Below are 26,522 nucleotides of genomic sequence, written 5' to 3' on the forward strand. Positions count from 1 at the left end.
TGTTTTTATAGACTCATTTGTTCCCATTTACCTGAGCAGCTATGCACGCACAAACACATACATATTTGTGTGTGTATGTGTATGTTTCTCCTAATAAGAAGTGGCACAGACCATGATGACCCATCCAACTTATGCATGGAAAGTAGTTGCGAAATGAAGCTATATCACACATATACACACACACACACAAACGCATACATACACATTTACACATGCACATAAAAGCATATATGTATAAATATATACAAATACATAATTGCATAAACACACAGACATATATGCTTACATTCTTTTATTCTTTATTTGTTTGTCATTTGACTGTGGCCATGCTGGAGCACCACCTTTAGTTGAATAAATCAACCCCAGGACTTATTCTTTGTAAGCCCTATGGGGACGTAAACACCAACATTGGTTGTCAAGTGATGATGGCAGGACAAATACAGACACACAAACATATACATTCGCCATGATAGATCGCTAGCCACTAAACCTTTTCTATTTTCTTTCCCTGTTTATTTCTGTGTTCCTCTCTGTTGAAGAGCATAGGCTCAAAACGTAAAAGACTTTCTCACTTTCCGAGCGTTAAACTAATTACACACCCGTAATCATCTTTTGTAAATTCTAAATACACATACACACACACACACACATATATATATATATATACATACATGATGGACTTCTTTCAGTTTCTGTCTACCAAATCCACTTACAAGGCTTTGGTTGGCCTGAGGCTATAATAGAAGACACTTGCTCAAGGTGCCATGCAGTGGGACTGAACCCGGAACCATGTGGTTGGTAAGCAACCTACTTACCACACAACCACACTTGCACCCATATATATATATATATATAAAAATAAATTACACACACACACAAGAGTACATAAGCATGATGTGTGTGTGTGTGTGTGTGTGTGTGTGTGTGTGTGTGTAAATGTGTATAAATAATGTAATGTTAAGTGTTTATGCGTGTGCCCACATTGCTATGCTAATGTATTCATAAATAATATCTAAAACAGCAGGACTAAAAAAACAAAATAATCACAACTTCATTAGAAGCAATACACACACACACACACACACACACACACACACACACACACACATTCACAGCAGTGTCCAGGTAACAGTGAATCAAGAAACCGAGATGCTCACCCACTTCCATCATCAGCATCATCATCACTAGCAGTCAAACTGACTCACACCTGCAACACACTGAGCTTGTATCGTTAACCTGAAAGTTTCTGGAACTAATGAGAAATGTATGTGAGCAAGTGGATATGTATGTCTGCTTGTAGGTGTGTGTGTGTATATATATATATATATATATATATATATATATATATATATGAGTCTGTCTGCTCCATATACGTGAGAGTGTGTAAGCATGTGAGTACAGTTTAATTACATGGCTACATGTGCATTTGCAAGTGCATATATGTAAACAAGTACATGAGTGTGTGTAGATGACTAAATGAAAACTAATTAATTTCAGAGTACATGTGTAAAGTTAAAACAAAGTAACATATCTAATAAAGTTGCAAAAAAAAAAAAAAATGAAAAAACATTAAAAAAAAGGTTTTAAATTTACTTTCTATTCTCTCTCCTCCACCCAATACCATCACCCACTCCACATCAAACCTTCACTACTACTAGAATTATCCTTACTACACCCGTTTCCTATCATCTACACTCAACATTCTAACCACCGCCACCGCCAGTACCAATTGAAATGAGAGTGAGTCAACAGAGAGAACTACTACATCAGGGCTGGCCAAATTGAGGCCCACGGGCCACATGCAGCCTGCTTGATACTTTCTTGAAATGGGTTTATTTTTAACAAACATTTAAAACATTTTATCAAAAATTAAAGATTGTAATGAAAAATAAGAAAGATGTTTTTGCAATGATAATATTTCCTGTTGAATCAACGATCATACATTCATTATTGTAATAATAGCATAATGCTTTTAAAATGCTTTCAATTGTCAGTATAAAAATCGACCCTCAAGAAAACTAGGTAGCCCACAATCTAATTCAAGTTGGCCAGGCCTGTACATGATTGCTCAGCATGCAAGAAATAGCAGCTAAATCTCTTTCAAACTAAGACTGTCTTAAAAGAAGGGCATATTGGAAAATATAGTTTTTGATATCTGGATTGCTTTTGCTCAAAGGTCCTTTTGATCAAGTGGAGGTGCATTTCTTGATGGTCATGATCGTAAGATTGTGGTTTCGATTCCTGAACTGGACAATGTATTGTGCCCTTGAGCAAGACACTTCATTTCCACATTGCTCCAGTCCACTCGGGTAGCAAAAATGAGTAATTCTGCGATGAACCAGCATCCTGTCCAGGCAGGGAATATATACGACCCAGAAACAGGGAAACTGACCATACGATTCTATATAACTCGGAAAGTAGCTTTATCTTTTTATTATTATTATTATTATTATTATTATTTTTATTGAGAGCTGAGATAGGGTGAAACAACAAAATGAAATAAAACTATAACTGTTACATTTATTGAAGTGTTACTTTGGTAATGCCAGTGACTTGTCCTTTATTTCTAGCCATGACTAGAAAGAGATTTGGTTGCTATCTCTTGCAGCTTATGTGACTATATAAAAAGTTCCCTTGCCGGTTCATCTGCAGTTAAGGTTTCAACATTGTGACTTAAACTTTCATCACCATCATTTCACAACTATTTTCCATGCTGGCATGTGTTAGATGGGTTGTTAGGATCCAAGTCCTTTTTTGGAGTTACTGCCCTCTTTTGATGGATTGGGGGAACCACATCTTACTTGTTCGTGTCTTTCTTGTATGGAAAGTGATGGATTGGTAATAGGAAGAAAATCTGCTTTAATAAATTGTCTGACCCATGCAGGCATGGAAAAGTAAAAGTTAGTGAGATTTTGTACACACACATACACAAACTTTTAATTTCTGTCTAACAAATTGTCTCACAGGGTATTGGTCAGCTGGAGCTATAATAAGACACTTGCTATCACTTTTATGGCACAAGACACTTTCAAAAAATGATACTGGAAAAAAAAAAAAATCACTTCAGATCTTTTATGTAAAGTTGAGCCTCCCATAAGCTAATATTGTCCCTGACAATCACTTGTTCCCTGACATGTGCTGCTGAAATTGGGATACATCTAATATGCCTGTGCATCTTTTATGCCATCAAATACAGTACTTTATTATGGCACCAGCTTTAGAGAGGTTGTCATATTCTCAGTAAGACAAAAGAGGTCCACTTGATGCATAGAATAAGAAAAGACACTTTTTCGATTTGATGATTTCATTTTTGCTTTCTTCCATTCATTTAACATCCGTTTTTCCCATACTAGCAGGAGTTAGACAGGAGAGACACTTGATGTGAGATTTTTATGGATAGATGCTCTTCCTGTCACCAACCTTTAACTGTTTTTTCAAATAATGTGATCCAGAATTCCTTGTTCAAGGTTAAAGACAGAATGATTACAGCTTGATCACAGCTCTGCTCTGACTTAGGGTTAAATAACACCCACCGCCTTCACTAAATCTTTCTCAAATCACACCCGCATTAGGTCATATACTTATAAATATGCCCCAAAACAACATTGGTCAAGGCCAAAATACCCTTAATCATAAGTCTTCTCAATCAAGATTGACCCAGGGCTAAACAGCTACAACATGCACCACCACCACCAGACACATTCAAGGAAATGTTAAAATTTTTTAATGAAAATCTATTTGTTGTTGGTGATATTCAATCACACACACATCTATTCATTCACCTGTACACCTACACAAACACAGAACAGACTTATGTTCGTCTAATGTTCAAAGACAATCTTGTTGACATCCCCACCACCATGCTTACTCCTACATACACACGACCCCTATTCAGTGGACCAGAGTGATATCTCAACTGAAAAAACAAAAAAATGTACCATTTTCTAATGAAAGACAAACTGAATTGTATCTTTGTTTCATTTGCGTGTCTTCTTAAAGAAATAGAAAGAAAACTGGGTCAACATCAGTCACATAAATTACATTGAACAGGGTGGACTTACACGATAACTATGACAAGGCTTGTTTCTAATGAGGAGCAGAAAGAGTAATAGAATGCAAGTTTAATTTACAATCAGGCTGTGTGGTAAGTAGCTTGCTTACCAACCACATGGTTCCGGGTTCAGTCCCACTGTGTGGCACCTTGGGCAAGTGTCTTCTACTATAGCCTCGGGCTGACCAAAGCCTTGTGAGTGGATTTGGTAGACGGAAACTGAAAGAAGCCCATCGTATATATGTATATATATATGTATGTGTGTGTGTTTATGTGTCTGTGTTTGTCCCCCCTAGCATTGCTTGACAACCGATACTGGTGTGTTTATGTTCCCCGTCACTTAGCGGTTCGGCAAAAGAGACCAATAGAATAAGTACTAGGCTTACAAAGAATAAGTCCCGGGGTCGATTTGCTCGACTAAAAGTGGTGCTCCAGCATGGCCGCAGTCAAATGACTGAAACAAGTAAAAGAGTAAAAGAGAGAATCATTCCAACTCTTTTACAGCATTTCTTATAGTCTGAAACATGTTGACACTCATAGGTCACCCAGGATCATGTTTGGAACCTTCTTTTGTATATCCATAATCACCACACTGGAGTTTCCTCAGTAAACTTCTTTATTTTTATGATCATCTCAGTGTGTAAAATTTACAAAAAAAAAAAAAAAAAAATCTCAATGAATTAAAATTTGTTTATTGACATCTTCAATAAAAGACCCCAAAAATCACATTTTGATAAAAATATAAAAATTAGGATTTTCCAAAGAATTTTCTAGACAATACAGATTTTAATAATTGCTTTCTTTTAATAAAAACTTACTCATAGCTAACTAATAAGTAGCTTTCTTCATTATAGCAAAGAGGCTTTTGTAGCTTTATTAATCTATGTAAGGAAAACTAAAAATTTTGGCTCAAAGTAAAATTTCATAATTTGCAATTTTAATATAATTTTATAAAAAATATAGCAAGTGTCTTTTATTATAGCTCCAGCTGACCAATACCCTGTGAGACAATTTGTTAGACAGAAACTAAAAGTTTGTGTATGTGTGTGTACAAAATATTACTAACTTTTACTTTTCCATGCCTGCATGGGTTAGGCAATTTATGAAAACAGATTTTCTTCCTATTACCAACCCATCTAGGTAATATTACCCTATGGCCTGAAATGTTTTCACAGAATATCAAAAATGAATGGCGTTCATGCACAACAATTACATGATGTTAGGAGAAAGAGATGAATACATACAAACACACATGCAAATAAATATGCACATATACATGCATACGATAGGCTTCCTTCAGTTTCTGTTTACCAAATCTATTGACTAGGTTTTGATTAGTTTGAGGCCATATGTAAGAGACATTTGCCCAAGGTACCACACAGTAGGACTGAACATGAAAGCACACAGCTAGGTCTGCATCTATTAGTGTATGTGTGTGAATGTTTATAATATATGGTAAGCACCTGCTACAGGTGATGACATCACTGCAGCTGCTGCCCTCTTGCGGTGCATTTTCAAATTCCAATAGAATAAAACAATAAAAAAAATATCCCCCATCTAAAAAAATAGTTAAAAGGTTGGTGACAGGAAGGGTATCTGTTCATAAAAATCCCGCCTCAAGTATAGGGAAAAAAGATGTCAAATGAAAGGAAGAAAACAAAAATTAAATTATCAAATCAAATTTAGCTTTTTTTTATTTACATTTTATTCTTTGTTTAATACTGTCTCAAATTTCAATATTGTTTGTTTTCTAAATTGTCTCTTTTTTAAAAATTATATATGATGCACCAAATTTGTGCCAATTTCTATTTTGATATGCATATCAGCCAGGAAATATATATGTCAAATGATGATGGTGATGCATGCACATGCACAAAAATCTCCATTTTTATCAACATGAAATTTGAATTTACACACACAGAGAGGTCAGTTAATGAGAGAACTTGTACCTGGTCACTAATCTACTAGAAATAGCAGCCATACATCAATCAAATCACACCCTATGATTTTAAAAGGTGAATGTGGAATATATAGTCCTAGATACAATACAAAAATATCTGGAGGAGAAGTCTGTCTGCTTGATTTTGCCTAACCTGGGTGATCTTTATCAGGTTTTTTTTACCCTTGAAAACAAATTTCATTGACAGTAATATCTTTATCTTACTTTCATATCAATCTGAAAGCTGACCTGGAGTAGAGAAGGCGTGTCGTTGATGAGATTGCAAATGGCAAAGAAAGGATTTTGACAAACCTAATCGATTGACTAACTGAACAATTGCTTAAATAGTTAACCAAATAACTAATAAAAATAAAGAAGTGAAATAAAACCAGTGCATGTGTTTATATTGGTATAATGATCCTCCCAAGAGAGAACAAAATATATTTCAACACACGAGTTCACATTAAGAATCAGGAGTTCACATTAAGAAATTGTTTTCCTAAAATGTGAAATCCAGTTTCATTTGAGAGGGAAAGCAGGATTCATAACCCTTGTGGGATTGGTTAAAAAGCAAGTTTCCTAGCCACACAGATATACCTTAGGAACAATGCCAGTAGTTTTGATCGTTGGAAATGGATCGATACCATTAACCCTGGGGCTTGACTGATACTTTCTTTTACTGACCCTGAAGGATAAAAGGCAAAGTTGACCTCAACAAGATTTGAACTCAGAATGTAAAGAATTAGAACAAATACTGCTAAGCATTCTGCTTGGTACTCTGACAACTGCCAATGCTCCATCAAATAATAGTGACTTCCAATTTTGGCACAAGGCCAGCAAGTTCGGAGGGAGGGGGTAAGTCAATTACATCGACCCCAGTGTTCAACTGGTACTTGTTTTATTGACCCTGAAAGGATGAAGGGTAAAGTCGACCTTGGGGGAAATTTGAACTCAGAATGTAAATATGGACGAAATGCTGCTAAGCGCTTTACCCAGCATGCTACCGATTCTGCCAGCTCACTGCCTTCTCTCATCTAATCATCATCATCATCATCGTTTAACTTCCGCTTTCCATGCTAGCATGGGTTGGGCGATTTGACTGAGGACTGGTGAACCAGATGGCTACACCAGGCTCCAATCTGATCTGGCAGAGTTTCTACAGCTGGATGCCCTTCCTAATGCCAACCACTCCGAGAGTGTAGTGGGTGCTTTTACGTGCCACCAGCATGAAGGCCAGTCAGGCGGTACTGGCAACGGCCATGCTCAAAATAATGCCTTCCCCCATCTAATAATAACAATAAAAGTGTTCTACATAAACTGGAGACATACTAATTTGTCTTACAATAAAAAAAAAACCCAAAAGAAACAAAAAATATCTCCAAAAAGAAACGAAAAAAATTCACTAAAAGGAGAATCTTTATCATCACACAGGTCAATAGTAATCTGTATTGGAAATTTTCAATAAGCAATCAATGTATTGAATTGTGGTAGCCTTTTAGATTAGGTCTTTTGATATAATTCTTACAGACTTCTTTTTTGCACAAGGAAAAACAACACACAAAGTCATTGATAATGAAATATTATGTTAAGAGTATTTTTGTTGTTATTGTAGCACGTATTTGCAGAACGTAGTCTATCTTTTACTTTCCATTTTTTCCGATTTCTTTTGAAACCTTTCCCCTCACACATTTCGTAACTTACTCCTCTTAAATTCCCTTGTTCATTGCTCTTGTGACAATATTATTATTATTGAAGAACCTTTTCACTACCAAGGACCCCTTTTATTTAAATGAGTTTTCCCATGGATCCCTTTTTAATAAGCTTATCCTCATGTGTGTGTGTGTGTGTGTGATCATCATCATCATTGTTTAACATCCACCTTCCATGCTAGCATGGGTTGGACGATTTGACTGAGGACTGGCAAACCAGAAGGCTGTACCAGGCTCCAATCTGATCTGGCAGAGTTTCTACAGCTGGATGCCCTTCCTAAGGCCAACCACTCCAAGAGTGTAGTGGGTGCTTTTACGTGCCATTGGCACAAGGGCCAGTCAGGTGGTACTGGCAACGGCCACGCTCAAATGGTATTTTTTACGTGCCACCTGCACAGGAGCCAGTCCAGCGGCACTGGCAACGACCTCACTTGAATGTTTTTTCACGTGCCACTGTGTATTCATCATCAGCAATGCCTGGATATTACCGTCCTGAGTCAAACTCGTGGGGCCAGTAATTTGGCTTTCATGGTACTTAAGGGTCAGAATGGGGCACCAGTCCATTGGAGGGCTACTCTTTACAGCCGAATGAACTGGAACAACATAAAAGGATGTGTTTTACTCAATAACACAATGCATTGCTCAGTCAAGGAACTGAAACCATGATTACAGGAACGCCCTAACCACTAGGCCACACATCTTCATTTTGTGTATTAGGGTTGATATCATCAGTAATACCCTTCTCTGTAATTTATGACCTAGTACCACAGGATAAAGATTAAGCAGGAATTATTGTATCTCAAGGGTTTGGAGGAGTGGAGTGAGAAACAATCATTAAAACCCATTGACACCGTGGTTTTAAGGTTGAACATGATAGGTTGTCCTTTATGCTTTGTTGAATGAGCAAATCTACAGTTGGCAGAAATACTGGACATTAATAAGTGGCAAATCGACTGGTCTATTAAGGCTGGCTTGAAATATGTCGTAGAACATTCTGCAAAAGCAACCAGTGGGGTGAGTGTTTGCTTTCCCAATGCAAAGGACACAAAATGCAACTGATGCAGCAGACGATGTAGGTAGAAGTGCAGAAGAAGTTTGTGTACGATATGGTACTGTGACTTGGAGACAGGTGACAGTTGTCATAATCATCATCATTTAACAACACAGTTTTCCAAACTGGCATGGGCTGGATGGTTTGACAGGAGCCGGCAAGGCCAGGAGTCGCACCAGGTTTCATTTCCTGTTTTGGCATGGTTTCTACAGCTGGATGCCCTTCTGAATGCAAACCACTTTTTAGAGTAATGGGTGGTTTTTACGCAGCGCTGGCGCCTTTCACATGGCACCAGCACTGATAGGGTCACTAAGGATCTTATGACTATTTTAGGGTAAACACTCTTGTACTGAGGGAGCTGCAGTACTCTGTCTCTGAATGCAAGAATCAATGACTAATCAGTGGATGTCCTTTGGCTTCTTACACCACAAACACCAGAGCTGCTTGGAGCCACTTACCATTGTAGGCAACAAAACCCCTGAACAACAAGCATGAGCTTTTTGGAGTCAGATGCTGTGACACTGAGCTGGATATTTCTATCATCGTCAATGCTCATTGCTTCAAATATAGGCTACATCTGTTCCAACAATCAGCAGGGACTTGGTCAGTGAATCCTCTGCGACAGTCAACTATTATCGGCAAGATGAGCTGCTACGGATCACATTATCTCAAAGCGTGTAAGCATGTGACCAGGGACATATTGAACTTGTATTTCCACTGAAACTCCCAAACAGGACTTGATGGTTGGAGCTGGCACAACCCACTTTGAGTGAATACCACCACAAGTACAAGTCAAGTACACTGCTCAGTCTTGCTACACCACTCTTTTGTTAAATAACCTACAATGACACAATGAAACGGACACACTGTTAATTAACCTATTCTAATGCTACAGAACATACGCACAGCTGAGTTCTCAGGTTAGCGTGCGCGCGCGTGTGTAGAGCAATGGCTAATGTAATAAAATTTTTGGGTGGTGTCACTCACCATTGGAAAACTAGAAAAACTTCTTACAACATATTTCATTGATGGTTGGTGATGTAGAACCTCAGTGATACGTCTGATTATGATCACACACACACAAACATAAGCAGTGATTGTGACTGTGCCAATATATACATACACACATATATTGTGTATCAAAGGGGGAAGTGTGGGGATAGGCTGTTGGTAATTCACACAATGTGTCTGTTATGCTAGAAATGGACTGGTGATTGAGGTGATGAACATAATGATGTACTGGTGGTGGTGGTGGTGGTGGTGGTAGCCAGAGGGGGAAAGTGGTTATGCTGTTGCATTCATTTACTCTCAATCCCCCATACGTTGTCTAACATATCAACCAAAATGTCTTTATCCAACGTCACAGACATCTCCTCCTCTTTCTTCTCCCAACTGAAGAAGGACAGATTGAAGTTTCTGCAATGACACAATGAATGCATTCATTAGGTATGTATGTGTGTAGAGTCATTGTCAGTCCATGTGTGCGTGTTTGTATTTGTGAGAGTGTGTATAAGTATAGATTGGGTTATATGAATCAATGTGTGTGTGTGTGTGTGTGTGTGTCAATAGATATGTGTAATAGTCCTGTTGAACTGTTGTCAGCATAGAGAAACCAGATGTTAATACAACAATGACTGAGCATCTAGTGACCACTTGGTCTGCAAGAAACTACAGGCAAATCTCCCTCAAATAACACCCTAGTGTCAGATAAGAAAAAAGGACACATTAGATAATGTAGTCCCAGATACACTAATTAAGAAAACCACAGGATGTTCATCAGAGTTGATATGTTGGGTGATAGCTCCACTGGATTAGTGAAGACTAGGAATTAATGACTACAGTTCAAACTGTTAGAAATAGCAGCCAAGTACCTTATCTTTTCTTTCAGTCATTAGACTGTCGTCTAGCTGGAGTACCGCCTTCAAGAATTTTAGCCAAACAAATTGGCCCCATTTGGGGTTTTTTAGTTTAGTTTTTTTTTAAAGCTTGGTACTTATTTTATCATTCTGTTTTACCAAACTGCTAAGTTACAGGGAATGTAAACACATCAATACCAGTTATCAAGTGGTGGGACACACACACACACACACATAATGGGTTTCTTTTAGTTTCTGTCTTCCAAATCCACTCACAAGACTGGTTGGCCTGAGGCTATAGAAGACACTTGCCCAAGGTGCCAGGCAGTGGGACTGAACTCGGAACCATGTGGTTGGGAAGCAAACTTCTTACCACACAGCCATTTTAGCACCTATACTTTGAAACCATAAGCTACTCTCTTAAAAAAAACAAAACAAAAGGACACATTGGATAATGTAGTCTTAGATACACTGTGACTGATTTAAAAGACAGGATGGTCACGGCCTAGTACCCTTGATCATAGGTTTGTTGAATAAGGGCTACTGACCAAAGCTGAAATAACAATAAAGGAGTTGAAAACAATGGTGTTCATGAATGTATACATACATATATATATATATATACTCTTTTACTCTTTTATTTGTTTCAGTCATTGACTGCGGCCATGCTGGAGCACCGCCTTTAGTCGAGCAAATCGACCCCGGGACTTATTCTTTGTAAGCCTAGTACTTATTCTATCGGTCTCTTTTGCCGAACCGCTAAGTGACGGAGACATAAACAAACCAGCATCGGTTGTCAAGCAATGCTAGGGGGACAAACACACACACATATACATATATATATATATATATATACATATATACGACGGGCTTCTTTCAGTTTCCGCCTACCAAATCCACTCACAAGGCTTTGGTCGGCCCGAGGCTATAGTAGAAGACACTTGCCCAAGGTGCCACGCAGTGGGACTGAACCCGGAACCATGTGGTTGATAAGCAAGCTACTTACCACACAGCCACTCCTGTGCACTTAATGTCTACATGTATTTAGGAAACATGGAGCATAAGAAAGGTCCACTGTGGAATGAGGTGGTGGTGGTGGTTGCTACGGTGGAAATGGTGACGGCAGCGATGACGATGATGATGGCAAGAACAATAATAGCAATGATGACAAATGACAAAACCATACACAAAAAAACATATCTGCACAAACACCTGCACATCCATATATGTCTATATTACATAGATACACGCAAATTATAGACAGGTACACATGCACTTACAAGCTCACGTACACACACACACATGTATAGATGCATGTACTCATACTCTCTCTCTCTCTCTCTCTCACGCACACATGTAGTATAGCAGACAGGGAAATGCTAAAATAAAGTTTCCATCTGTTGTGAATCTCACAACTGACAGAACCACCACCACCACCGCCGCCGTGTGTGTGGCCGAACACAGCTACACACAAACACACACACAATGTTCACTCAGTCATCCAACATCAACTGATGCTATTTTTATCGTAAACATCAATGTCACATCAATGCAATATAATACTGCATACACGCACTATATATGTGTATATATATGTGTGTATATATGTCAGTTTGTGCGCATGTGTACATATGTGTGTATATGTAGGTGTCTAAACGAAACTGATAAGATGAAAGAAAACTCATTAAATATATAGAATATAATGAAGACTGTGTGTGTGTGAGAGCAAGGAGGTGAGTGTACAAGGGAGTGTGGGTGTGCGACTGAATGAGTGAGTGAGTGAGACTGTGTACAGGGTTCATGAATGTGTGTGATGTGTGTGTGTGCATAAATCTGGTTGTAAGTGTGCGTGTGTACATGTTTAACTGAGATCAGCCAGAAAAATTTACAACTCATGGTTTGTCTAAGTAACTCTCGGACAAATTGGCAGAGTGAAATTTCATCCTTCAGTAAGTAAACAGAAATCTGAGTGCTGTAGGTGTGGCTGAACAGATCTACAATTGATGGCAATCCAACTGTGGCCATCCTGTCATTTTGCATATCTGGGACTGCAATGTCCATTCAAGATGGTAGGGTGTGAGTAGTGGAGAGATACAGCTATAAATTTTTTAACAGTGCACTAACTGACCAACTAGTAGAGGCTCATTGCATGCCAGTGAGGATTTGGTGATGGTAACAGGACAAAGAGTTCCAACATATTAACCAAACAGGCGCAGGAGTGGCTGTGTGGTAAGTAACTTGCTTACCAACCACATAGTTCTGGGTTCAGTCCCACTGCATGGCACCTTGGGCAAGTGTTTTCTACTATAGCCTTGGGCCGACCAAAGCCTTGTGAGTGGATTTGGTAGATGGAAACTAAAAGAAGCCCGTCGTATATATATGTATATATATGTGTATGTGTGTTTGTGTGTCTGTATTTGTCACCCCAACATCGCTTGACAACAGATGCTGGTGTGTTTAGGTCCCCGTAACTTAGCGGTTCGGCAAAAGAGACCGATAGAATAAGTACTAGGCTTACAAAGAATAAGTCCTGGGGTCGATTTGCTCAACTAAAGGCTCCAGCATGGCCACAGTCAAATGACTGAAACAAGTAAAAGAGTAAAAATGCCGTTTTCAGGGTTTTTTGTTTCTTTTTTTAGCTGAGAAAGATTTAATTTGCTAAATTTAAGATATTTATTTAGTGAGTTCATTTGTCCATTTTTGCCTTTGGTCATTTTTAATTTTTTATGTCTATTTTTCTATGCAGGTAAGGGTTAGATGAGTATATTGTTGAACCAATGTTTCACAATCAGATGTCATTCCCGTTGCTAACCTTTACCTGCTTTTCAAGTAAGAGGAACTCTTATTCCACATGTTTTTAAAGGTGCAAACAAAGCCAGCAGATGAGCTGTTGACAGGTGACATGATAATGACGCCGTGTATAGCTCAGTGATTTTTGGAGAAGTGCAAATATAAACATACATATACACATATGCGAATGGATTTGGTAGGCAAAAACTGAGAGAAGCCAGATGAATTATTTTTAGAATGACAATGTAGGACTGGTGTAAGAGGCCAGATCTAGCCACTTTAAATGCTGAAAGGTTAATCTCCCTCATAAGCAACCTAAGGCCTGCAGGATTATCTAAAGGACATGCCTAACAAAAAATTACCTTGAAATTTTTTTAGTAATGTAGCTCACCTGATGATGAGTCATATCTCATGCAGTCCACTTCTTGAAAGAGTTGTCCATGCCTGGTTTAAATCTGGTTAAACCCCTTAGAAGCCAAGTTTCACTGCCCCTCACCATTTATGTATTTTCATGGAGATATCATCACCTTCAAGATTTCACTTTAAAAAACTCCCTACCCTCGTTTACCTACAGAACAGAGGCAAAACTTCACACTGTTACTTTGAACCTTGTCATAGTTAAATCCTCATCCATCACAGAAAACATACCATATTAGAATGTATGATGTGGACATCACAAGCTGTATAGCATGAAGCCTTCCAAATAAAAACCGATACGAAAGATGCAGGTTGCTCTTTGCTACCCTCTCCTCACATGGGACAAATTCTCTGGCATTGCTGGTATCTTGAAGAACATAGGTAGCAGTCCATGATGTGATTGTAAAAGGAGGGACAATAAGAATATTGATGCAAAGATATTCTCTGAAATAAATATAATACTAGGTAAACTAGAACATATGTTGGTCAGTCATGTAGTACAAAAGGGGATCACTCCCAACAACTGCCATTATGTTATTAACTGCTGCAAAGACAAAGAAAATGTTCTGAGAAGAAGCAACTATAGAGGCACCAAACTGATGGACCAATTAATAAAATCAACAGAAACAGTTATAGCACAACTAATTAGGAAAAACCGTTTAGATGAAATATAGTTTAGGTATGTACCAGGGTGGAGTAGCACTATTGTATTCTTTCTGAGATACTACAAAAACAGATTCTCAGAAAGGATTAAGCCATTATACTTAGTATTCATAGACTTGGAAAGGTCCTTTAATTGAATACTATGCGCTGTAATCTGGTGCCGACTAATAAAACTAAGCGGAGATGAATGGCACATCAGAGCAGTACAAACTATGTAGAGTGATGTTGGAAGTTAAGTAAGAGTTGGTAATGAATGAAGCAAGATTTAGCATGTAGATAGGTGCCCATCAAGGATTGGCTTTCAATACCTTCCTGTTAACATAGTAGAGGAGTTTAATAGTGGCTATCCATGAGAACTTCTGTATGCCAATGACCTAGTTCTCATAGCTGAATAAAAAGACAAATTCCAAATGTGGAAGGGAAACCCAGAATCAAGGTAGCCTTAAACTTAGCAACGCCAAGGTTTAACAAGCAAAAAAAAGGACATAACACAGTTGCCATCTACAAAGTGGGCATATATCATCATCATCATCATCCAGTGTTTTAAATCCGGGTTTTGTCCCTGTTAATGGGGGTGGCTGGATTTACCTCAACACCATAGCAACCGAGGTAGGCAGGTGTAGCCCACCCCGACCTTTGAGCTGGCTGGTACCCATTCTCCTTTGCTATCATGAGGCTTTTTTGGAGCTGGATTTTCTATGGGGAGCATGCACTTGCTTACCCCCAATCTCAGTTTTTAGACATGAGTGGTCCCAAGACCAAGGCTTCTACCATGATTTTTAAGAAATGTGGTAGAAAACTAGCTCAGGAAGGCAGGGATGCTACTCCCTGAGAACCCTTTCAGAGCCCCACCTACCTATGATATGTAAAATAGGAGGAGATGGGAATGCTCTACAGTATCCAATGTAACTATGGATACGTAAGAGATGTAGAGAGACCACAGGGAGATTAGTAGAGAAGACATATATTGTAGATGCATAGGGGACGCTGGTAATAAAGTTACCCATAAAACAAATTCTTTCATTTATTTGGAAGATTCCAAAGAAGTTAGTAGCTTCTGTCACCTAGATCGTTGTGGCATCCCGTTGGTTACGACGACGAAGGTTCCAGTTGATTCGATCAATGGAACAGCCTGCTCGTGAAATTAACGTGCAAGTGGCTGAGCACCTTAACGTAGTTCTCGGGGACATTCAGCGTGACACAGTGTGACAAGGCTGGCCCTTTGAATTACAGGTAGAACAGAAACAGGAAGTAAGAGTGAGAGAAAGTTGTGGTGAAAGAGTACAGCAGGGTTTGCCACCACTCCCTGCCGAAACCTCGTGGAACTTTAGGTGTTTTCGCTCAATAAACACTCACAACGCCCGGTCTGGGAATCAAAACCGTGATCCTATGACCGCGAGTCTGCTGCCCTAACCACTGGGCCATTGCGCCTCCATATCACCAAGGTAAACAAATCAACAATGAAGATTTCAAAAGCACAGTAACTAGAGTAAGAACAAGGTGGAAAAAGTTTAGGGTGCTTTTACATCTGCTGGCAACAAATTGATTTTCTCTCTTAGCAAAGGGCAGAATGCATGATGCTTGTGCATGAAGTGTAATACTGCATGGTAGCAAAATATGGGCATTGAATGCAGATGTGCTAAGTCTGGAAAGAAATGAGGTAAGCATGCTCTATATAGGATGTGTTAAGTTAGGATGCATGAACAATGGAGCACAAATGAACTGAGAGAAGGATTGTGCATAAGAGGGATCAAATGTGTGCAAGGGAGGAGACAGAGGTAGTCTAGAGAAGTGATGTGGATGAAGGATAACTGCCAGGTAAATTTTGCCAAGTGATCCAAGTGGGAGGGTGAGGGAAGACAGGTGAAGAAATCATTAAAGGTGATCTCAGGAAGTTGAACCTCATTAAGCTGATGACCAAGTGGCAAAGCATTGTGTTGGAGAACACTTGTCCAAACTATGGGAAAATGAGTGGAAAAGGATAAATATGAAGACACACATAAACCTGAATTAAGACCAACACAGTTTTATGTGCCACTGAGTGTATGTATATATGACACACACACACACACACACACTGTATAAGATGTGAAGGAAAAAAAAAGAAAAAAGCAGTGCTATGATGATGTTGGTGATGAAAGAAATCAAAATAGACTGTATGTGTGTTAATGATATTACCGGTGATAACTTCAGGGTTAGAGGTGGCGTGAACAAGGTGTGTATGGAATTTACGTCTATCCCTGGCAGTCTAAATATCAATAAGGTTTTATCTGTATTCTTTATCTGTTTATCAATCTTTGGTACACAAATATACAGTCACTCATACATATACAGATTCACACACACACACACACACGTACTTACGTTCACACATCGCTGTTACTATTCATCTTTTGTGTATGTGTAGTATTTCATGTGTAAATACCAAATAGATGAATAGATGGAGATAACATGCATAGATTGATTAAAAGGATGGTAGAAAGTACGGGCACACAGTACACACACACACACACACACACACACACACACACACACACACACAAGGTGTGTATTATGTATCTGTGCGTATGTGTATATGCGTGCATGTATGTGCGGGCACACACATGCACACTGCAACCAAATAATGGAAGCCGGGAGTCAGATAGGAACGACAAGTAACTCGGCATAAAGGCATTTTACACAGCAATCAATCAACAAAGTGTGTTTGACACATAGAAACAATGGCACATACATATACACAACGAGACACATACACACACAATGAGACACGTATTTATATACACAATGGTATCAGCTATTTCATCAATTACATAGATGACTTGCTTAACTAAAAGTACCAACCAAGGCAGATGGAATCACAGATCAACCAAACGGATAAGGAAGCGTGAGAGTGTATATAGATAAGGGGTGGGGCAGCGTTTTATCTATATATCTATCCCAACATCATCATCATGATTAACATCGTCGCTAGAACAGTATTTAAATTCGAAAAGAAACTAGTCAGGCGGCCACAAAGTCGGGGAGCAGTTCCACAAATGTTAACTGCCTTAAAACGATCCCTGAATTTGTGGCAACGTAATGCACAATAATTGAGAAAGGAGGGGGGAAGGTGGCAGCGGCGGCGGCGGCAATGGTAGCACTGACAGAAGATGAAGAAAGTAAGAAAGAAATAGAAGAAAGAAGAAGCAGAGGGGAGAAGGAGGGTGTAGGCGGAGGTGAAGGAGAGGGAAAGAAAGAATGCAATTTTGAGAAACGAGAGAGAGAGAGTAAAAAACAATAAGAAGATGAAATGGAGATTTGAGAGGATGGAGAGAGTTACAAGCGGCAAAGGTGTGAATCAGGACGATGAACACACACACACACAAAAGATACTAGTTTATACAAATATTTCTCTACATAATTATACACATACATACACATATTTCCCTAACATACTCAGTACACAAACACACACACACACACACACACTACAGAAACGTTACAATTCTACTCTTATATTACACAAACATATGTACATCTTGTACTTATAAACACATACTAACATAAGAACTTCCTGAAACAGACACACCTTTAACAAATGCGAGCTTGTATGTGCGTGTGCGTGTGCGTGTATATATATATATATATATATATATATATATATATATATATATATATATATATATATATATGTGTGTGTGTGTGTGTGTGTGTGTGTGCGTATGAACATATCTACTTGCATATACGCGTGTGTATATGCATGTATATGTAGGCGACACACACACATATATATTTACGCACGCACGCATGCGGTATGTCAACATCACAAACGGACAGAACAAAAACAGAAACAGTTGGATTCAACTAATTTATATTGGAGAGGAGGAGGAACATGGAGGATAAAAATACTAATAAAAATTGTTTCCGATTTAAGCACAGGGACAGCAGTTCTGAAGGGAAGTGATTTAGTCGGCAACATCGACCTCCAGTAAACAATAATCCAGGGAACAGTGTCAGTTACAACAGCAACATCATCCTACATTTGTGTTGTTTATCTCCAAATCAGATCTATGATAACAAGCATTCTAGCCGTGACCATCCCGTCTCTTTATGGATATGTAGATGATTTGCATTCCCTAATGAGTATTTGTTTTCACATTAAAAAAAAATGGAAAAAAGGCAGACGAACGTGTGTAGTTCGGAGGTAGATTTGTCAGCTATTTCTAGTAGACTGGGCGAAAGCACATAGAAGATGCTTCTCGTTAGTGCATCTCCGATATATAGTAGGAGAAAAGTGCGCTGAGATGTTGATGGCTTCAGAATGGTGGACAGAGAGAACAGTGTGACAAAGTAGAGGGACAAAATGATTTAGCTTTCTATATTCCCCCTCCTTACACACACACACGTGTGTGTACACACACACACATCTATATATATATATATATATATATATATATATATATATATATATATATATATATATACATACATATACATATATATACATACATATACACGCGTACGTACTCTAGTACCCGTAAACACACACACAACGATGCGAAGACGTCATAACATCGCACAAACAGGGATGCTGCTTCGAAAACGAAAGTAGGACATGGGTGATAATGGTGACAGTTAATGATGACAATTTGTATGTCGCGTACAAAGTTCATATTTATTTAAAATGAAAGAAGAAAAAAAAGAAAGGGATTGTATGGCAGTCATGTTTTCTCAGATGATTTGGGAGCTAAACGTAGAGGGGAAAAAAAAAAAAAAAAAGGCGCAACGAAACAAATGACAGATTATTTCCGGTTGTTGTTGTCCAATCCCAGGTCTTCCCTGCATGAATAAATTTGAGTATAAGATATAAAAAGCATTCCGGACATGATCATCCCGTCTATTTGTATATTAAGGACCACATCGTTCAATGAGCGTATTTTCAGAGACTCAACAGCTATTTCTAGCAGGTCGAGCAAACACATAAAAGACCCTCACGTTGAGGCGTTGAGGCTAAAGGTTTACAGATGTGTGAGATGTTGAAAAGTTCAAGTAGGTTTGGTGATGCAAACAGGAAAATAGAAGTGAAAACATGAGTACATATATATATTTCATTTAACAATCGGCAAAATATACAGAGTGACTCAAGGACCGAGAGCTTCGTGCCTTGGCACTTATGAAAGGTTTAAGTAGCTATAGCCGAAAATTGAAACAGGTAAACCGAGTTCCACAGCAGCTGCGGGAAGTGAGCCTTAATTTTTGTTAAATACGAAGGGTTTAATGGCTTTAGACGCACGGCTTAGAGCTTACAGATTAGGGCTTATGACTGCGGGCCTACACCTTAGTTTTTATGACTAGTTTTAAGCATAGAGTTTATGACTAAGGCCCTATGACATAACTATGGGTTTAAAGCGAATGGATTTTGGCTTAACGTTTATATAATACGGCTTGGGGCTTTATCACTTAAAGTTCCCAGTTTACAACATAAAACGTGGTTCGTGTTTAGGGCTCTGGGTGGGTAAAGGTTTTTCAGGTTGAAAAATAACGTTTATAAGAAATAAAATATTTGCATATGGTAGATAGGAGCTGAGTCAGCTCTTGAATAGTAAGTATCTATGCTGTACACCACTCCTAAATATTTCATGTGTATTCAAGACGTGTGGAGAGGAGATAATGAGATTGTGCGGCGTTCATGCATGATATGGTATTAGGAACGCAACCAACAAAGGAGGAACCTATGCGGAGTCGATCAACTGGTATAGAAATAGTAGCTAAAACTGCCTCAAATCAGTTACCGTGTTAAGGACAGAGATAAAGTAGTTGTAGATACTACCTAGAATGAGGCAATGATCACAGGTGGAATGCTTTTGTTTATAGGTCGGTTGGATTTGGGCTGACCTGGGGTTAAACAGAAAATAATCTATGTGAAATGAAGTGGCTACAAACACGGAAATTCGAAACCAGGTCAAGCACTTAAGAATGATAGCAGTAGTAGTGGGTAACTTGTGAAGGATTGTGTGACATTCATGTGTCTCTTGAGAGAAATAACTCTGATCAGGCAGTAAAACGGTTTCTATCGATTACACACAAGAAATAAATGAATGGTGACGAGGGATAAAAATGCAACCCCGCCAAGATTTGAACCCTGGGTGTCAAGGGACGTAACTAATTGCCGAATGATTGTCCAAAGCACCACCAGTTCTGTAACGGTCGCACTTAAAAAACAGTATAACAAACAAATAAGAATGGAAATTTGTTTTAGACAATCTAAAAACGATACCACTATGTGAGGCGTGGCGCTTATCCATTACCGATTGAATAAACAAGTCTTCTGTAACCTCTTACTTCATAGGTGTTTTAATCAAACTCTGTATTTGCACATATATATATACACACACACAAATAACCATGCGTGTATGTATATAAATATACACATATATAAAAGACATACAGATATAGGAATGAATATTCATGTACATGTATGCATGTATGTATATATATATATATATATATATATACATACACATAAGTATGTGCACATGTGAAAAAGCGGGGGTGGGAGAAAAATCAGACTTACCTCATCAGATAGCTGTTGTAGAATCATGATCACAAGTTTCACCGACTAATCTGTATGTTGTGGTGGTGACTGATAATCTTTCACTGTTCCTAATCTATCCGGGTGTCTATCTGTCTGTCTGTCTCTCGCACCCCTTCAATATATATATTCAGTTTCGGTTTCTCACTAACTTACACAGATAGCGGTCCGACTTTGTGGTCTAATTTAATTAAACCGTTTCATTTGACATCCCGAATTGTGTTCTCGCTTTTTTCTTCTTCTTCTTGTATAGTCTATAGTTGGTAGTTTCGCCACACAGACACATATATAGACAGAAACAAGACTATATGTATATATATATATATATATATATATATATTAGATATCCACACAAGCGTGTGTTTATATTTCTATGAGTATATGCTATGTATTTAAATATTATACGGCTATGTATATTTGTATACCATATATCTATATGACAGTATATAAATATAAACACAGATGCGTGTTATGTTCGAACCTTATATATTTAATCTAAATTCGATATGCAGAGATCGTTCATTGATGTAACTGATGTGTTTTTACTGCTAGAACTTCATATCTCTCTATACACGTTATAGATGTCTGTATATCGCATTCATACATGTAAGCTGAGCTGCGGAAAATAGATATGCAATATATATACCTTATAATACTGTTTGAATATGTTTTGTAATCTATATTAAGCTAAAATTATATGTTTGCGTTTTACTTTCCTTAAATCTATGGTACGTTTCTACAGTGTGTGTCTTGCTAATAATATTTGATAGACTACAGCTGGTTAAGTGAATGTGTGTGGTGTAATGTATGTATATATGGTGTTACGATGTGAATGTAGTGCAGCGGTGGTCGTTCTATCTATCTTCTTCCTCCTCCGCCACCTTTTCTTTAAGAAAAGCCAAGAGATGTCAGGTTAATCCAGTGTAAGAACAGAGCGACAAGAAAGCTGCCGTCCTATTCGGCCAAGCCGGGCTTTTGTAGGCAGACGTCCGCATCAAGATAGAGTTTAAGTTAATTGAGTAGAGTGGTTGTAGCAGTTAGTAAAGAACGAATACTATATATATATATATATATATATATATATATATATATATATATATATATATATATATATTTGAGTGTGTCTTTAAGAAAGGGAAAGAGTAACTAGTAGAATATGCTTCCTCAAAAATTTTAAAAAGTAACAAGGATTAAAAGAAAAAAAAAAACGAAGGTTCAGAGACAGGAAAGAACATGAAAGATCGTATCAGAGAAGCACACATACGTAAATATATATACACATATTAAGCTTTTATAATATATCACATATATTACACAGTGTGGTGGACATTCTATACATACACACACAACTAGAAATGATTTTAGTTTTTTCTTGGGGCTTTTTGTTTTACACTCTTGAAAATACTTTCAAAGTGTTTCTCTAAATAAATAAATATATCACTAATAGATAATATCTAAGTTCTTACATAGACATAGCTTGCTAGCTAAGTAAAATAACTAGAAATACAAATACTTGATTGAAGACGGTAGAAGATACAGAGACACACATATACATATATATATATACTCCTTTTTCTTGTTTCTTTATAATAGCTGTCTTCTAATTTCCATTGTTGATGGTCAAAACGTTTTTAAAATTATATATATATATATTCTTTACAGATGTCAGCGTTGTGTGCAGGGCTTCCGTCGTAAATATGGTATTAATTTGACATTATAGTTTGTCAATGATCATAATATACAATATATAATATAAACATACACATATATGCCAGAGAGACAGAGAGAAGCAAGGCTTTTTCTTCCCCTTTTTCCTGTATTTTCAATCCGTTGTTGCAACATTAATTCTTCAACCAAAATATATATAAAAAAAAATTAGTGCCTTTCCTGCTTATTTCTTTTGTCTTTCAACGTCTCTCTTTTTGTTTTAATCTATCTTTCCCTGTCGCTTGTCTCTTCTCTCCTTTCTTTTTTTGTTTCTCTTTTTGTTCTTGGTCTTCCTCTCTTTATGATAATATCACAAGCGACAGCCTTTCCCGTTCTTATATTCTGATAACACTCCTCATACCTTTCTCCATCTTGTTCACTCTTCTCTCATGGAAACAACCAAAAAAACGACAAACAATGGAATTGTCTCCCTTGTTTAGGTCAGCACAGATTTTTATTTTATTTATTTATTTATTGTAGTTTCATTTGCCTTCTCTCGCCCCCCCCCACTTCCTTCCTTCTTTCTTCTAAGCCTGCAACATAATTATTGATCTCTTAGATTGGCATCAAATCCTTATATTTCAGGGACGAAGTAGGAGTGTGTCGAATAGTCGATTATCTCTCCCTCAACATTTGAGGAATTACATTTATTATATCTTTGGTAAAATCCGAAAGCTAAGGAAACTATCGATTTTATTTATTCTGCTCCCGTGCTTTGCTGGCACTGGTTACTTTATTAAATTCTATTCTTCTTCTTCTGGAGAAGCTCTTTTCGGAAGCACGAAAAGAAAAGTCGACCTCAACGAGATTTGAACTCGGAACGTAAAGGGACACAACTAAATATCTAAGACATTTTTGTCTGAAATTCAACACAGTTATTACCACGTCTTTGACGAGCTAACGAGAGAGCCTCCACGTAATCGCTTGACCTGTTAAAATTATCGACTGAATCTCTTCCGAAAGAACATACTAACGTCTCTTTAAAAATATAAAACAAAGGATATATTGATCATAGATATGATGTATGTCAAAGACAGATTAAATGACACGCTGGTCGCGACTGAAAATCTCTTTCGAACATAGAACTGATTGATCAAAGCTGACCTACAGCTAAACAACAACCATGACTTCGACTGTCATTCTTCGCCAGGGATAGATCGATAAAAATACTGACGTCATGTATTTGGTTCGATTTCGTCCACTGGTCCCTTTCTCTTCTCAAAATTTTATATTGTGTCCGTTACACAGCATTCTAATGACAATGGAGGATAGATTTGGCGGAATCGACAGAGCAGCTGTAGTGTGATATTTAAGTTACTTCCCTTTGATATCCAGAAATTTTCGAATTCTATGATAAAAATAATACGGCACTGTCATGGTATTAGCTGTCAGAAGTGAAAGTTGAAAAATCTGACAAGGAACGTTACTGCTGGTTTGAGTTGATTCTTTGGCTACTGACAGCTAATACCATGACTGGCCGGAGCGAGCTATCTGTCTGTCTGTCTCTCTCTCTATCTATCACTCGAAAGTTATTGGAACAAATTTGACACCTATATCCATGCGTTTGAAAACACACAGAGTATAAGGGTACTACTAAAGCAGAGTGGTCCCGAACGCGCAGTCGCGCGTCCGCGCTAGCTAGTCGTGAGTGGTCGATCCTATTATTTTTAAACTTCAAACTTCATTTGTTTTCTATTTTGATAAATTCTCTCTGTTGAAAATTATATTTTTATATTTTAAATAATTTGCAATTTCAGAAAATATATTTTTATATTAAATTTGCGTTTTCTAATTTGATAAATTCTACGGACACAAACAGAGGTGAACGAGTGAGATAGACAGACAGATAGATAGCTCCGGCTAGTCAGTAGCCAAAGAATCAACTCAAACCAGCAGTAACGTTCCTTGTCAGTTCTACTTTCAATTCTGACAGCTAATACCATGGCAGTGCCAATAATACCAATATTGGATCGATTTGGTTTAATCGATTGTTGCCTCAGCACCCCTCGAAAATTTTACATCACAAATTACCAGACAAAATTTCTTTCATTTATTTAATTGCTCCCTTTTTACCTTCGGAGTTCAAATCGCCGCCGAGGTTGACTTTGCCTTTCATCCTATCAAGGTCGATAAAAGAACGAGTACCAGTCAAGTACTGAGGTGGGGGGGGGGGGGTGATACTTATTCAACTGTGCTCTTCTCGTAAATGTATGATATTGTTAGAATTTAATATTATTATCACTGATTCGATTGAGTCTGACAAAATTCCTGGTTTAAATCTCCGAAAACTTTTTTGCCTTGTGCCAGCTATGTTCGTGGTTTGACTTTTTTAACATTTCAATTCATTCGATTACTATGTAAGTGTTGCGCCGATAAGAACATGGAAGTAGGTTAAACAACTCGAGTGTTAATTGCCCGGCTATTTTGGCAGCTCTCCAGCAGAGTGACGATATGAAAGTTGCTTGGAGTTAACCGTAGGAGCCATTTTGAAGCGAGATTAAGGCAAAACAAGAGTTGCGTTGAAGTTCCAGTACGCAATCCTAGCACTTAAGTGTTCCAGTTGATCCATTCGATGAAACAGCCTGCTCGTGAAACTAACGTGCAAGTGGCTGAGTACTCCACGGACACGCATACCCTTAACGTGATTCTCAGGAAGATTCAACATGACAAAATGTGACAGGCCTGGCCGTTTGAATTACAGATACAACTCCTTTTTGTTAGCTGAGTGAACTGGAGCAACATGAAGTAAAATATCTTGCTCAAGGACACAACGCACCACCGGGAATCGAATTCACGACTTTACGATCATGACCCGAACACCCTAACCACTACGCCACACGCCTGGTATTTAAACCCATTGAAAAAATACAACAGCGAGCTCCCACATGTTTTTCTTATCCTTTACATTTGAGGCAATAATCCGGTCGTTTTTAAAGACTGGATAAGTACAATGTACAGCGGCATCTGTTTGATGGTCAAACTAAACGGCCACCTCTTGGACCCGTTTCTCATCGCATTCAGTTTGTCAAGGATGTATCTTTCCATTTGTCCTCTATATTTTGGTGTCAGAGCCAATTCTATAGAGGCTAGAGACAATGGGTGGCATCCCGCTCGAAGTAGAACTCAGGAGAGCTATATCTGCAAATGCCGATTATATCACCATCATGACTTTGAGCTCATTGGAAATCGAGGCGATCACCACCACACTGGGAGAGTAGCAGGGGATTGCAAGCGTACGCATTAACCAGAACAAGTCGGCAGGTTTGCAGCTCGAAACCTAGAGAGGCGAGTCCATGTCGGTTCATTGGCGGCTTCTGCTGTTGGACGATGAGTACGGTTAAGATGCTTGGAGTCTGATTTAAACCAAACTTCCGAGTGGCGTAAAAACTGGGACGGGTTGCGTGCAAATTGGCCAGTTTCATTCAGAAATTGTCTAAGAGGAAGCCATTCCGGAAAGGGTAGCGGAAGTGGCTACCGCCTATATCGCTTCATTGGTATACTGTCGGTTGGCCGTCGTATCTTGTCCCAAATAACACCTGGCTAAACTGGACGCTTGCTTTTTCGACACTTGTAGAAGAGACTGCACTGCTGGTGGCTAGATCCATTTGCTTTTAACTTCCACTCCACGAGTCTAAAAATGTGGTTCCTTATTATGCTAAGGTACGTTCACTGAGTCTAAATCACCTACAGAGTGTCAGATTGTTGTGACAACGAAGACAGTGAAACGGAAGGTCGCTGTTTGTGCACCGTCTTTAGGCAGCTCGTTTC

The 26,522-nt window shown here is 38.3% G+C and overlaps 2 protein-coding genes across 3 annotated transcripts in view; one reads left to right on the forward strand and one right to left on the reverse strand.

Annotated features, from left to right (window-relative positions):
• Positions 1 to 22,106, reverse strand: part of LOC106869704 (uncharacterized) — a 163,965-nt gene extending 141,859 nt beyond the window's left edge. Inside the window, exon 1 of the mRNA XM_089357990.1 lies at positions 21,030 to 22,106. Coding sequence (XP_089214116.1) covers positions 21,030 to 21,056 — 27 coding nt within the window. The 5' untranslated portion in view covers positions 21,057 to 22,106. The remainder of the gene's footprint in view (positions 1 to 21,029) is intronic.
• Positions 1 to 26,522, forward strand: part of LOC106882755 (bifunctional coenzyme A synthase) — an 85,738-nt gene that overhangs the window by 24,019 nt on the left and 35,197 nt on the right. The window contains exon 1 of one of the 2 annotated variants that reach the window (XM_089357991.1): positions 23,330 to 24,398. The exons of the other annotated variant lie outside the window; for it this stretch is intronic. The gene's annotated coding sequence lies outside the window, so the exon portion shown is untranslated. Of the gene's footprint in view, positions 1 to 23,329; positions 24,399 to 26,522 lie in introns of those variants that run through there. 2 annotated transcript variants of the gene reach the window in all.

This window comes from Octopus bimaculoides, chromosome 9 (assembly GCF_046866305.1).
Source record: "Octopus bimaculoides isolate indiv1 chromosome 9, ASM4686630v1, whole genome shotgun sequence".
Classification (NCBI taxonomy): domain Eukaryota; kingdom Metazoa; phylum Mollusca; class Cephalopoda; order Octopoda; family Octopodidae; genus Octopus; species Octopus bimaculoides.